Here is a 12,489-nt window from a genome sequence, read left to right on the forward strand (position 1 = left end):
GAGTGAGTGAGTGAGTGAGGGAGTGAGTGTGAATGAGTAAATGAGTGAGTGTGAGTGAGTAAATGAGTGAGTGAGTGAGTGAGTGAGTGTGAGAGAGTAAATGAGTGAGTGAGTAAATGAGTGAGTGAGTGAGTGTGAGTGAGTGAGTAAATGAGTGAGTGAGTGAGAGTGAGTGAGTAGTGTGAGTGAGTGAGTGAGTGTGAGTGAGTGAGTGTGAGTGAGTAAATGAGTTAGTGAGTGAGTGTGATTGAGTAAATGAATGAGTGAGTGAGTGAGTGAGTGAGTAAATGAGTGAGCGAGTGTGAGTGAGTGAGTAAATGAGTGAGTGTGAGTGAGTGAGTGTGTGTGAGTGAATAAATGAGTGAGTGTGAGTGAGTAAATGAGTGAGTGAGTGAGTGTGAGTGAGTGTGAGTGAGTGAGTGTGAGTGAGTGTGAGTGAGTGAGTGTGAGTGAGTGTGAGTGAGTGTGAGTGAGTGTGAGTGTGAGTGAGTGTGAGTGAGTGTGAGTGAGTGAGTGAGTGTGAGTGAGTGAGTGAGTGTGAGTGAGTGAGTGAGTAAACGAATGAGTGAGTGAGTGTGAGTGAGTATGAGTGAGTGTGAGTGAGTGAGTGTGAGTGAGTAAATGAGTGAGTGAGTGAGTGAGTGTGAGTGAGTAAATGAGTTAGTGAGTGTGAGTGAGTAAATGAGAAAATAAATGAGTGAGTGAGTGTGAGTGAGTAAATGAGTGAGTGAGTGAGTGTGAGTGAGTAAATGAGTGAGTGAGTGAGTGTGAGTGAGTGAGTAAATGAGAAAATAAATGAGTGAGTGAGTGTGAGTGAGTAAATGAGTGAGTGAGTGAGTGTGAGTGAGTGAGTGAGTGAGTGAGTAAATGAGTGAGTGTGAGTGAGTAAATGAGTGAGTGAGTGAGTGTGAGTGAGTGTGAGTGAGTGAGTTTGAGTGAGTAAATGAGTGAGTGAGTGAGTGAGTGTGAGTGAGTAAATGAGTTAGTGAGTGAGTGTGAGTGAGTAAATGAGTGAGTGAGTGAGTGTGTGTGAGTGAGTAAATGAGTGAGTGAGTGAGTATGAGTGAGTAAATGAGTGAGTGAGTGAGTGAGTGTGAGTGAGTGAGTGTGAGTGAGTGTGAGTGAGTGTGAGTGAGTGAGTGAGTGTGAGTGAGTAAATGAGTGAGTGAGTGAGTGTGAGTGAGTGAGTGAGTGAGTGTGAGTGAGTAAATGAGTGAGTGAGTGTGTGTGAGTAAATGAGTGAGTGAGTGTGAGTGAGTTAGCGTGTGTGAGTGAGTGAGTGTGAGTGAGTGAGTGAGTGAGTGTGAGTGAGTGACTGAGTGTGAGTGAGTAAATGAGTTAGTGAGTGAGTGTGAGTGAGTAAATGAGTGAGTGAGTGTGAGTGAGTGAGTGAATGAGTAAATGAGTGAGTGAGTGAGTGTGAGTGAGTTTTAGTACATTTGTGTCTTTGCTCGCTGAAACCACAAAAGGCTTTAGCAAAACACATATTGTAGGTATTGTTTAAACCTCTATATCTAGTAAATAGTAATATATAATATATTAGTATTTACTGTTTTCAGAAAAAAAGGTCATTGAAAGGTCAGCATTTCTTATTACCTCTTCTGTGCAATGAGCCAATGTACAAAAATGTAAGACAGCTTCTTGGAGAAACTGCAGCACAAAATTAGGTAATAAACCTCTTTTTATTAAATACAAGATCATTGTGAGCACTCAGCCTCAGCTTTTCATAGACTCTGAAAAGTCATTGACTTTGACTTCTCGCTCTCAAATATGCCACTATTCTGATATGTGCAGAGCCTAGCAAACATATATACATATATACATACATATATACATATATACATACATATATACATATATATATATATATATATATATATATATATATATATATTTATATATATATATGTATATATATATATATATATATATATATATATATATATATATATATATATATATATACACACACACACACACATACATACAGTACTGAGTAAAAATCTTAAGCAAATTCTGTAAAGCAAAGATACCCTCAAAGTAATGATTGAAAGTAATGAAATGGTTGTACATATAATAATTGTATAAAGCAGTGAACATTAATAAATAAAAATAAAAATTTTGGCATTATCACTGTTTGCATTTAAAACATTATAACGAAATCAGCTGTTAAGATTTCCCAGGAATCTTAGAGAACCTGCCATAGCTCTTATGGAGACTTTCATTGCTGCACTTGCTTCTGCAGCAATACCAGACAGCCTTCTTTGTATTTTCTCTGTTTATTCTTTGTATCATTTCTCTGTAACATTTCTAGAATGAACATTAGGAAATAATGATATCACTGCAGAACACATAAAAGAAATATCTAAGCCTATCTAGCAGATATGTTTCAGCAGGTATGTTGCTATTGTGTCATTTTAAGACTATCATAGCTCTTCGTATTCTCCCAGTATTTTCCTGTACTGCATTGGGAATTTTTTTTTAAGCTGCATTATTTTTTATTTAGTCACACTCTAATACCAACCTTCTTAAACACAAAAGCGTTTTCTTTTGATGTTTGGAATTTCTTTCCTCATTTATAAATCTAGTGAAATACTTCATCACTCAAAAGCGTAATCACACGACCTAACTAAACAATTTCAAAAGAAACAATATCTGAGCCATTCCAATTAAAATGTATTTTAAAATGTCCTGCACATTAATCTAACTACAAATTTAAAATATATAATTTAAAACATTAATTAAAACTACCTAGAACACTGAATAAATAGCAGTTACCTATCCTCACTCTCTAACACTACAATTTACCATTAAATATAATAATTAGAAGAAACCCACAATATTTTGAAAATACACATTTTAGTCATGTCCCCAGGTTTTCACTCAGTACTGTTACCCTAACACATACCCTTCTCTGAAAAATATGGAATATTTCACAAGTCACATGTTCACTAGAAAGTTGTATCATCTGGATCTTCTGAAGGTCATGGGAAGACCAAAAGTAAGTTCTCTCATTCGCTTTTCTGTATATTTGATAATATTGTAATTATGACTGAGAGGATTAATCTCAGCACACATTGTTTATCTTAAAAAATAATAATTTTTGGTCAATCACTAGTATGTGCTCAATGTCCTCATGCTATTAGCATGTAGGCCATGTGGCTATGTTTCATGTATTTGATAATTCTGTGCTAAAAACTCTGTGCTGTTACTTTCAGTCCTGTTACTTTTATAAAGAGAAGCCTTCTTAGAAAAGGTCAGGCAAGTTTGTTGTCATGACTTTAATGCAATTCTAGCTAAAACACTATTGGATGTAGTTTTTCCAACTGAACCATTTAGTGGTCTGTAGACAAGCAAGAATATTGCCAAACTGATATTAGGTACTGGTTTTTCTTCTTTTTTTAAAAAAACAACACATACTGTCCCAAAGCAGCTTTACAGAAATATATAAATTCAGGAAATAGATTTTATATTTATGAATTTGTCCCAAATGAGCAAGCCAGATGCGACGGGGTCAATGACAAACTCCCTGAGATGCTATGAGGAAGAAATCTTGAGAGGAACCAGACTCAAAAGGGAACTCATCCTCATTTGGGTGACACCATATTATGCAATTATAAATACATCTCTTCTATAAATTTGCTAATTCTACATGTTCAAATAGTGCAGTTGTGTAATCAGGAAAATTCATTACAATTTTTACATGAAGTCTGTTTTGTTGAACCTATCAACTGTTCAAAACTGAGTGCAAAATTTTTTGTGGTAATTGCAGTCCTAAAGCTATCATAGCAATTGTAGTCCCGGCCATCACAGCATAACTGTTCTGTTCAAATGAATTGAGGTCCAAAGCCAACTTTATGTTTTTTAAAATGGTACCATCCTCAGTAATCTCAATGATCTTTAGGCTGCGCCGTGTGGGGCCATCCTCCGCAGCAGCATGTTGATGAGAACTCCAAGAAGATGTAGGGCATCAGGATGGACCAGGCAGGTCCGGAGAGCAGAAGGGGTCAGAATCACTGGCATATCAGGAGTATAATGTGTAACTCGACAGAAAGAGAGAGGGAAAGCGAGGGAGAGATTATTAGGTATGCAAATTGTCCCGTAATGGCTAAGGACAATGTACTTTGCGTGAGTGCAAGCAGGGACTTCACTGTGCTGTAATGTATATGTGATCAATAAAGACTCATTATCATTATCATACTAGTATAATGAATTTCAAAAGAGTTGAATTTATGACTAGGTTTTTGTGTGACACCTAGATTATCATTATAAATATAGCACTGTATTATGTTTTCCCCTTCATATCTTGCACAGCATGTTGGAATAAAGAGTAAATAAAATATCATAAGCATTCCACAAGCCATGACATCTCTTGCCATAGTGGTGTTAAATTGAATAATTGTTTGTATTGTATTGTGATATGGTAACTGGGCAGGCAACTGCATTACACTGAACTAATTGTCTCTTCCTGTTCCACAGGGGATTTAGCTGAAAATATCTATTCACTGCTGGTGATGATGGCATGTACCTGATTTGTAATGATGTTCGGATATTCTTCAGCATTCTACTGTCACTCTATTTTTACTATGGTTCCCATTATGTGCCCTACCATTACATCATCATCATCATCATCATAATCCTACAATGCTGACACACAGCATGGTGCATGCATGGACTTATGTTTTTCTCTTTCTCAACTCATCTTTAGCATTAAATCCAAAGAATATCCAAGCCCCCATTGCTTTTGTTACTGAGGAACATTTATAGGAATGTGTTTTCAGCGTGGGTTTTTAGTAAATTGGCTTTTAAAGACATCTGTTGGTATACAATTTGTGTTGCTTCTTTCAGTTCTTTTTTCGAGTTATTTTCAACCACTGCCCTGTAATGTGAGGGATGTTTTTTGAGTGGTTGAACATCCTAGATACACAGTGGGTAGGCCACTACTGAGAGGGAATTTGCCGGGCTTGAAAAACCCAGCAGGGTGTCAATTCTAAACATGCTCAAACCAGCACACCTGGACGCTACAGTCAATCCTTGTTCAAAAGCACTTGAATGCATTCAATCAAGTTGTCCAAATTCTAATAAACCTTCTTTCAGCATAGCAGCTTATATCCTACAAGGTTGATCTAAAGCCAGATGAACAATTATAATGCAAGATTGTGATGAAACGTCTAGTCCTAACTGCTTGCTACACTTCCTGTCTAATCATTAAAGGAGAAATAGTTTACTGTAGGTGAGAAAGAATTTATTGTAGCTGAGCTGAAAACAAACTGTATTGTAACAAGTGTAGATGAAGCCTTACCAGTTAAACAATGTGAATTCTAGAGTACTTCCTTTCTTTCCAGATCTATAGGGCAGCTTTCTTTGGAAGAACTACTAACTGTAGTACTAAAGTCTGTCACCTTGTGATCGTGACCTGATGTGTGCAGCCTATAAAAGGCCCCCGCCACATCATATTTGTCCTCTTTCCTTTTTTCGACTGGAAGAAGTGGATTCAAAGACACTGCTGGTATACTAATCATCTGATTTTCACTAATATTACTAGTATTGCCATTGTCCAAATTGTTGTACTATTATACTATTTTTCAAATCTGTGTTGAGGTGCACCAAACATAGGTGATGGTAATTTTAATATTTGACTTATTACTAATTTTGCCACAGTTGACTGTATAGATACAGAGTTTAGAGCTTGTGTGAATTTTTTAAACTTCAGGGAGAATTAATCTGCAATTGGCACTAAGCAGCTTGTCCGGCTTGGCACATGAACCAATGCTATATGCAGACATAAAGTGGTTTTCACTTAAGACACCTTTTAGGCATATTGCATGCACACAGGACACAGTGTCTGCATTGGGATCCAAAATTCGAGCATGTCAAACTTAGGTGGAACCCAGCATTCCTACCTAGGATGTTGAGGATGTAGCATATGTGCCAGCTCCGTCTCCAGCACTCTCTATCATGTGCATATGACTGACAGCTAGTGGGTTACTGACTGACTTTGGGAAGCGCCATAAAAGGCTTTGCTCTCTACGTACACATTTACCCATTAGGTACAGGAAATGATTGTGCAAGCATACTTGTATACAGGCTGAGAGGTGCCATCTTTCATTAAATTCAGTATAGCTACCTCCTGGGTGGCACTAAGAGGAATGTCACTTATAAACATTTGTGAGGCGGTGACATAGAATTCACAATCTACTTTGCCAAAGTAAATATTTTTTCACACCACAGAGAGTAGTGATTCAAGTGGTCTTCACCCTCAGTAGAATACAATTTTAAGACTTTGAGTCTTATCCTCCAAAGAGATAAAATAACAGCACATTGAGTGACTTTCATCCACAATAGAAAGCGTCAGTCTCAGAATGTTGAGGGATTTTTAACCTCATTTACTTAATATGCAGTATCAACTCCTTGAGTAATTCTCATTCTCAAGAAGATTCGGTAACAGTAGCAGCAGAGGAGATGTTAATGAAGTGACGACTTTGCTATTCGTACTCGTCAAGAAAACATGCAAAAGGAAAAAACTCCACAATTCAGTTGACTAACTATTGTTACATGGTTACCTTCCAAAATTTCATACACACTGTACCAGATATCATGGTTTGGGTTACCTAGTTTAGTCTTGTCTAAGATGTTAAAATATAGGTATCTGATATAGGGCTAAATATACTGTATTTTTCAGAAATATTTGTACACACAATATGGCGAGGCACTAAGCAGCAATAAAAGCGACTTGCCCTTGACACATATGTGTTTATGCCATATGATTTACTTACAGTGGAGCTGTACAAGATATTGCAGGAAATATGACTGGAATTTTTTTCAGGAAGTACTTTTAAAATGGGTAAATGATTACACTTTACCTGAGACAAATATCAAGACCTTGTTACCTGGACTTCCCAGCATGAGTCACTATTTAAGCATTGGCAATAAGTAAAAGGCTGTGTGGGACACAACACTAAAAGTGCTAATTCATAACAGTCACTAAAACATGCAGTTTGAGTATAAGGATTAAAAGGAAAATGAGAACGTGAGAGACGTTTCTGGAAATACAAGAACTTGAAAACTGACTAAATACAGGTAAGGACTCCCACATTTCTAGACTAAAAGCGCTGTGAAAATACTGCATTTGTAATTTATGCATATGACTCTTAGAGATGTACATTTTAATCAAAATGTATTATATTTAGCTTTTGCAAATAGACTTAGTCTATAACAATTGCATGTTTATATCAGTATTGATTATTTAACATTTACTATCAGTCAAAATTTTAGACACACTTGCTCATAGAAGGGATTTCTTCATGTATACTACTTTATACTCCATCCATCCATCTTCAACCGCTTACTCCTTTTCAGGGTTGCGGGGGAACCTGGAGCCTATCCCAGGGAGCACTATTTTATACTATTTTAGAATAATAATGAAGACATTAACACTATGGAATGAGGCATATGGTGTTATTGAGTGGCCAAGAAAAGCATTTTCTCAACTACCTTCATGAGGGAGCTTCACCCAGGGTGTAGTTTGCCAGTTTGTTCTAAATGAAAACAACATGTAAAAGTTGTAAAAACTTTGTTGTAAAATAGATTTGATTCAGAAATATATTTTTACATGGGCATTTACTTCACTATTTACATTTGTCAACCATAAGCCTTTATGAAAAAGTTTTTTGACAATGAAAAATATACATTCATATCTGATGTGTCCATACTTTTGACTGGTAGTGTAATTCAACAAACTGAAAGTAATTCTTGTGAATATGTGATTAAATAAATAAAAAATAAACATAAAAATGACATAATCTGTATGACTGATTCAGTTTTCATATGTTTTTTGTTTCTTTATTATATTTAATTCATAATAGAATATCACAGTTATTATCATGTGTTATGACTGTTCATGGTCTCAATGCCATCTCAGTTTGTAAAGATTTCACCTGGTGCTGAAATAAGAGTAGATTAACATTCTAAAACTTCAACTTGTTCAATCTGCTTTTTAGGTACCTGTGGGACAAATTAAGCTGACAATGGAAGTGTATGACAATGACTCTGGGGTCTGTTTGTCTGTTGATTTATCTATAAAGCATTACTACCTTCCTGTTATGTATGGAATTATATTTTTGGTTGGATTTACTGGAAATCTCATGGCAATCATAATCTATGTGGTCAAGCTGAGGCCTTGGAAGACTGGGAGCATCATTATGGTGAATCTGGCGGTATCTGACTTGCTGTACGCTCTCAGCTTACCTTTCCTTGTCAAATTCTACATCACCAGGAACTGGATGCTGGGCGAGTTTATGTGCCGCTTCCTCCGCTTCTGCTTCCACTTTAACCTGTATGGCAGCATCCTCTTCCTTACTTGTCTCAGTGTCTTCCGTTATGTGGTAGTGGTGCATCCACTTCGAGCAGCTCAGGTCCAAAGGGCGTACTGGGGTGTCTCTGCCTGCTTGACCATTTGGGCCATCTCCCTGCTGGAGATTGGCCCAATGCTAAGCATGATCATGACCAAGAAAGATGGCAACACCACAGACTGTTTGGACTTTGCCAGCAATGAGCCAGAGACGGTATGGTGGTATGGCTGGCTACTGAGTGTGCTGGGCTACTTGCTGCCTCTGGTTGTGGTGTGTTGGTGTTACACACAAATCAGGGGTGCACTCAGTAATAGCCTTTCAGCATCTAGGCCCAGCCGGGTGCGAGCCTACAGACTCACAGTGATGATCTTGGCTGTGTTTGTCATGTGTTTCCTGCCCTATCATATCCTGAGGTTGCTGAGAGTGGGCAGTCTGAGGAGCAACGTGACATCCTGTTTGCAAAAGAAAATCATCAATGATGCCTACACGCTGTCACGGCCCTTGGCAGGCCTTAACACCTTCTTCAATCTGGGACTCTTCACCTTGGCCGGAGACAAGTTCCAACAGGCTTTCTACAGCCTGATTTTCAGAAGGAAACCTACCATCAGCAAGGTGGCTGTGATCTGCTGAAGATCTGAAAACAGTCACCTGTGGACTCTTCATTTTACTTAATCTATATTACATAGCTCTAAATCTGAATTGCATTTACAGTATAGACAGAGAACTGACTTTTATTTCACTTGAGTTCTAAGCTGTGTGAAAGCAAGAAGCATTCTGGCAGAAAAGATTACTGTTAATATATTACAAAAGATGGTTGTTGCAAGAGTTGAGTTTGAGCTTGTATGTCAAAGATTCAAAGAGGAATTAAATGCACTGTTAGGGTAATTACTATGGACAATAATTTCAACATTTGTTCAAATTGAGAAAAGAAACAAGCCTTATAATAGAAGTTTAAAGTCAGTTGTCGGGGCAGTCATAAAGCATTTAGGTAAAACACATATTGTTGTACCAGCACTAAATGTTCTTAAAATCAAGCACAGAATACATTAAATTCAAGCATCTTCTATTATGCAATGTGAAGTAATTTGCTAACTTGTGCTAAGTGTGTTTAGTAAAAAGAAAATAATTTTCAGTGATTGTTAAGTCAGAGACTAGCCACCTTTCTAACCTGGTTAATAGGTTTTGTTCAGTTAGTTAGCACATTTTGTCTTTTTTTTTGTTGAGTTCACATTAATAATTATTAATAACCCAGATCCATAATAAGACTAGATAAACACCATCTGATTTAAATCATTGGCAATATCACATATATATTTGTGAATAAATAATGAATTGATGCCTATTTTACTGGTAGTTATTGTTTCTGCTTTAGCCAGTAATTCATTGTTACAGTACTGCTATAATCGGAGATAAGATCTTGCAATCTTCAACTTATATACTCATTAACAATTTGCTAAATACTCAACAACAGTGTGAATAAGAAAACAGTGGTACAGGGGGGCATGTCATGGCCAGAGTGTATAGGATATGAAGATGGATTAATTTTTATTGTTTCATTTTACTTTTCTTTAGGCCTTCAGTCCAATACAATCCTCTGTAATTATATCTGGCTCTTTTTAAGCTTTATGTTGTCTCCAATTCAGTGAATCACAAATGGGAGCTGTGCCACATAGCCCAGCACTTGGTCTTCAACTCTTGCAAGCTGGACGAGTTCCACCCAGAAGAAGCAGAAAATAGAAGTTGGGGGGCGGAGTTTAAAATAACATATTCTCTGCAACTTTTTAGAAGATCATTTTTTAATTTTTGAATGCATCATCCACCAAATTATGGCATGATATTTCCAAAATATTTGCAATTTGTATAAGAGATTGTTCCCTTTATAGTGTATTGCACTTCAGTGCCCAAAACAATTCAAATACATAACAACGATGGCAACTCATTCATTATGTACACACACATCCGGTTTTATGTATACATCCATACACACTCACACTAACAGATAGACATCTTGTATGTATTTTCATTTGTACATATAGCAGGCTATTAGCCTCATACAATGCAGGCAATGTAAACAAAATACACAAACACAAAACAGCAGCACACAATTCATTTTTGTTTGGGGATTATAACGAATTTTCTTGAATTTTCCATGGTTTTATAAAAATGAGGTCCATTACAGAGAAAGTGTAAATACACACTTCTGTTAGTAAATGCAGAGCTAAAAACTAGTGTGTGATCTTGTGTTCTGTATGAACCTGAATGATTGGTATCGTTCTGTCACTGATAATTCGCTCTGAGTGTTCTCCATGGTCCCTGTAAATCTGCAAAATCAGTAAGTGACAGACAGGAGGAGGTGGGAGAAATATGCTCGTTCATCAAGTACTTTCTGTTCCTTATTATAGCTCATTCAGATTCACAGCTTTTGTTCAAAGTAAAATTACAGTATAATTAAAGTCAATATACAATTACGTTTGGGCCTTACATTCACTAAATATATGCAAGAATCCATTCAGAGGTGTCGCTTGGTGTGTACAGTAAATTTACCATCTTGTGAACAGAACTCAAAAGCACATGAATCCATTTCAGCTGAAAAATAAAAAGATATTCTAAGACTTCTGAGACTTACATTCTAAGACTTACATTTCAAATCAAAATGCTGAATCTAGAACAATCTTGAAAGTTGTTTTCATTTTTAAGGGCCCTGCAACAGAAAATTAATTTGAATTGTTTTAACTCATCTTGTTGTACCCAGAGGACATTACCATCTTTGATACTATGATGCATCCATAAGCATCCTAGCTAACGTCTACAGAAAATGAATGCTGATTTATTTATTATTTTGTTTTCAACAAAAAAAAGTGTGTCTGACATAGTGCATTTTTTTTTCCTGCATAATTTTTGAAATTATCAACACCCTTAAAATGAATGATGAATTAATGATGAATCCCTGGAGAAAATACAAGCAATGAGCAAATTCCTCTAACACGTTAAAAGGTTGGAGATAAATGTATGGGATCTTGCAACATGCAGAATCCCCTTTATATTTTCAGATTTATGCATACAGTATGGCTGCCCTGTTTAATTAAGACCACAGTGTTTTAGTAGGGTTGAAATCAAGAGATTTTATAACTTTGCAAAACACTGTTTTTTTCCACTCTGCAATGAAGTCTATGTTAATTTGGATGCATTTCAGAAAAGATCCATCTATGTCCAAGTCCTGGCAAGAGCAAGCAGGTCTTAGTTTTAGTGTATCCTGGTACTTAGTGGAATTCAGGAAATCATTAATCTTTACAAGAGCACCTGTTCAAAACATCCCAAATCACCAGTGATACAAAAGCAGATTTTTACAGAAAGTATATAAGCTCTTTTTTGTATGCAGTCAGGTGTTTGTCTGCCAAATATGCTGATGGTGTGCATGACCAAAACTTTAGATTTTTTGTCTCATCTGACCATAAGAAATAGCTGTATTTTCAATGAGCTGCATTCTCTGGTTTGTTCTTCTTTCTTGCAACTGTTCCATACCTATTCATTTATTTTAAAATACGATGACCCCAAGATTCAATTCAAATGTGCAAATCAAACACTGTGATCTTTGGGGTCAGTATCTTTTATTACTATTTATTTTAATTGCATTTGTCTTTTTATATTCATTATATTCACACACTTATTCACATACTCGTGCAGGTAAACAAGAATCTGTCTCTTTTGTACTGAGGTTTTGTACTGACGTACACTTAGGTTTGATGGTTGTGTTTCCCAACAATGATTATTTCTTGTGTTTATTTAAATTATTCTAGGCTGACAATAAATTTCCACATATATTTTTAAAAGAACATTTTGTTGTTGTTTTTTTTAAAGTACTTTGAGGATTACTTTTATTAGAGGAACAGAAAGTACTTTCTCATGAGGGGAAAGTTTCAACCATGTTCTTTTTATATAGTCATTCTCTCCATTCTGTTGAAGGGTGCCAATAATTCTGGAGTCAACTCTGCCTCCTTTTTGTTTATTTTGCCAAATGATTTTTGATATGCTATGTTTTTCTTTATCTTGCATACAAGTTGTGTAAATTAATTATATATATATATATATATATATATATATACATATATATATATATATATATATATATATATATATA

General features: G+C 36.1%; 1 protein-coding gene across 1 annotated transcript; it reads left to right on the forward strand.

Annotated features, from left to right (window-relative positions):
* The first annotated feature begins 7,917 nt into the window (after positions 1 to 7,917).
* Positions 7,918 to 9,616, forward strand: LOC128608640 (2-oxoglutarate receptor 1). The gene has a single exon (XM_053626529.1). The coding sequence runs from the start codon at positions 8,028 to 8,030 to the stop codon at positions 8,979 to 8,981; it is 954 nt and encodes a 317-aa protein (XP_053482504.1). The 5' UTR covers positions 7,918 to 8,027; the 3' UTR covers positions 8,982 to 9,616.
* Positions 9,617 to 12,489: the final 2,873 nt, after the last annotated feature.

The sequence above is a fragment of the Ictalurus furcatus genome, chromosome 6 (assembly GCF_023375685.1).
Source record: "Ictalurus furcatus strain D&B chromosome 6, Billie_1.0, whole genome shotgun sequence".
Classification (NCBI taxonomy): domain Eukaryota; kingdom Metazoa; phylum Chordata; class Actinopteri; order Siluriformes; family Ictaluridae; genus Ictalurus; species Ictalurus furcatus.

Coding starts and splice junctions, on each gene's coding strand:
- LOC128608640 (XM_053626529.1), top strand. CDS start 8,028: ATGGAAGTGTATGACAATGACTCTGGGGTCTGTTTGTCTGTTGATTTA.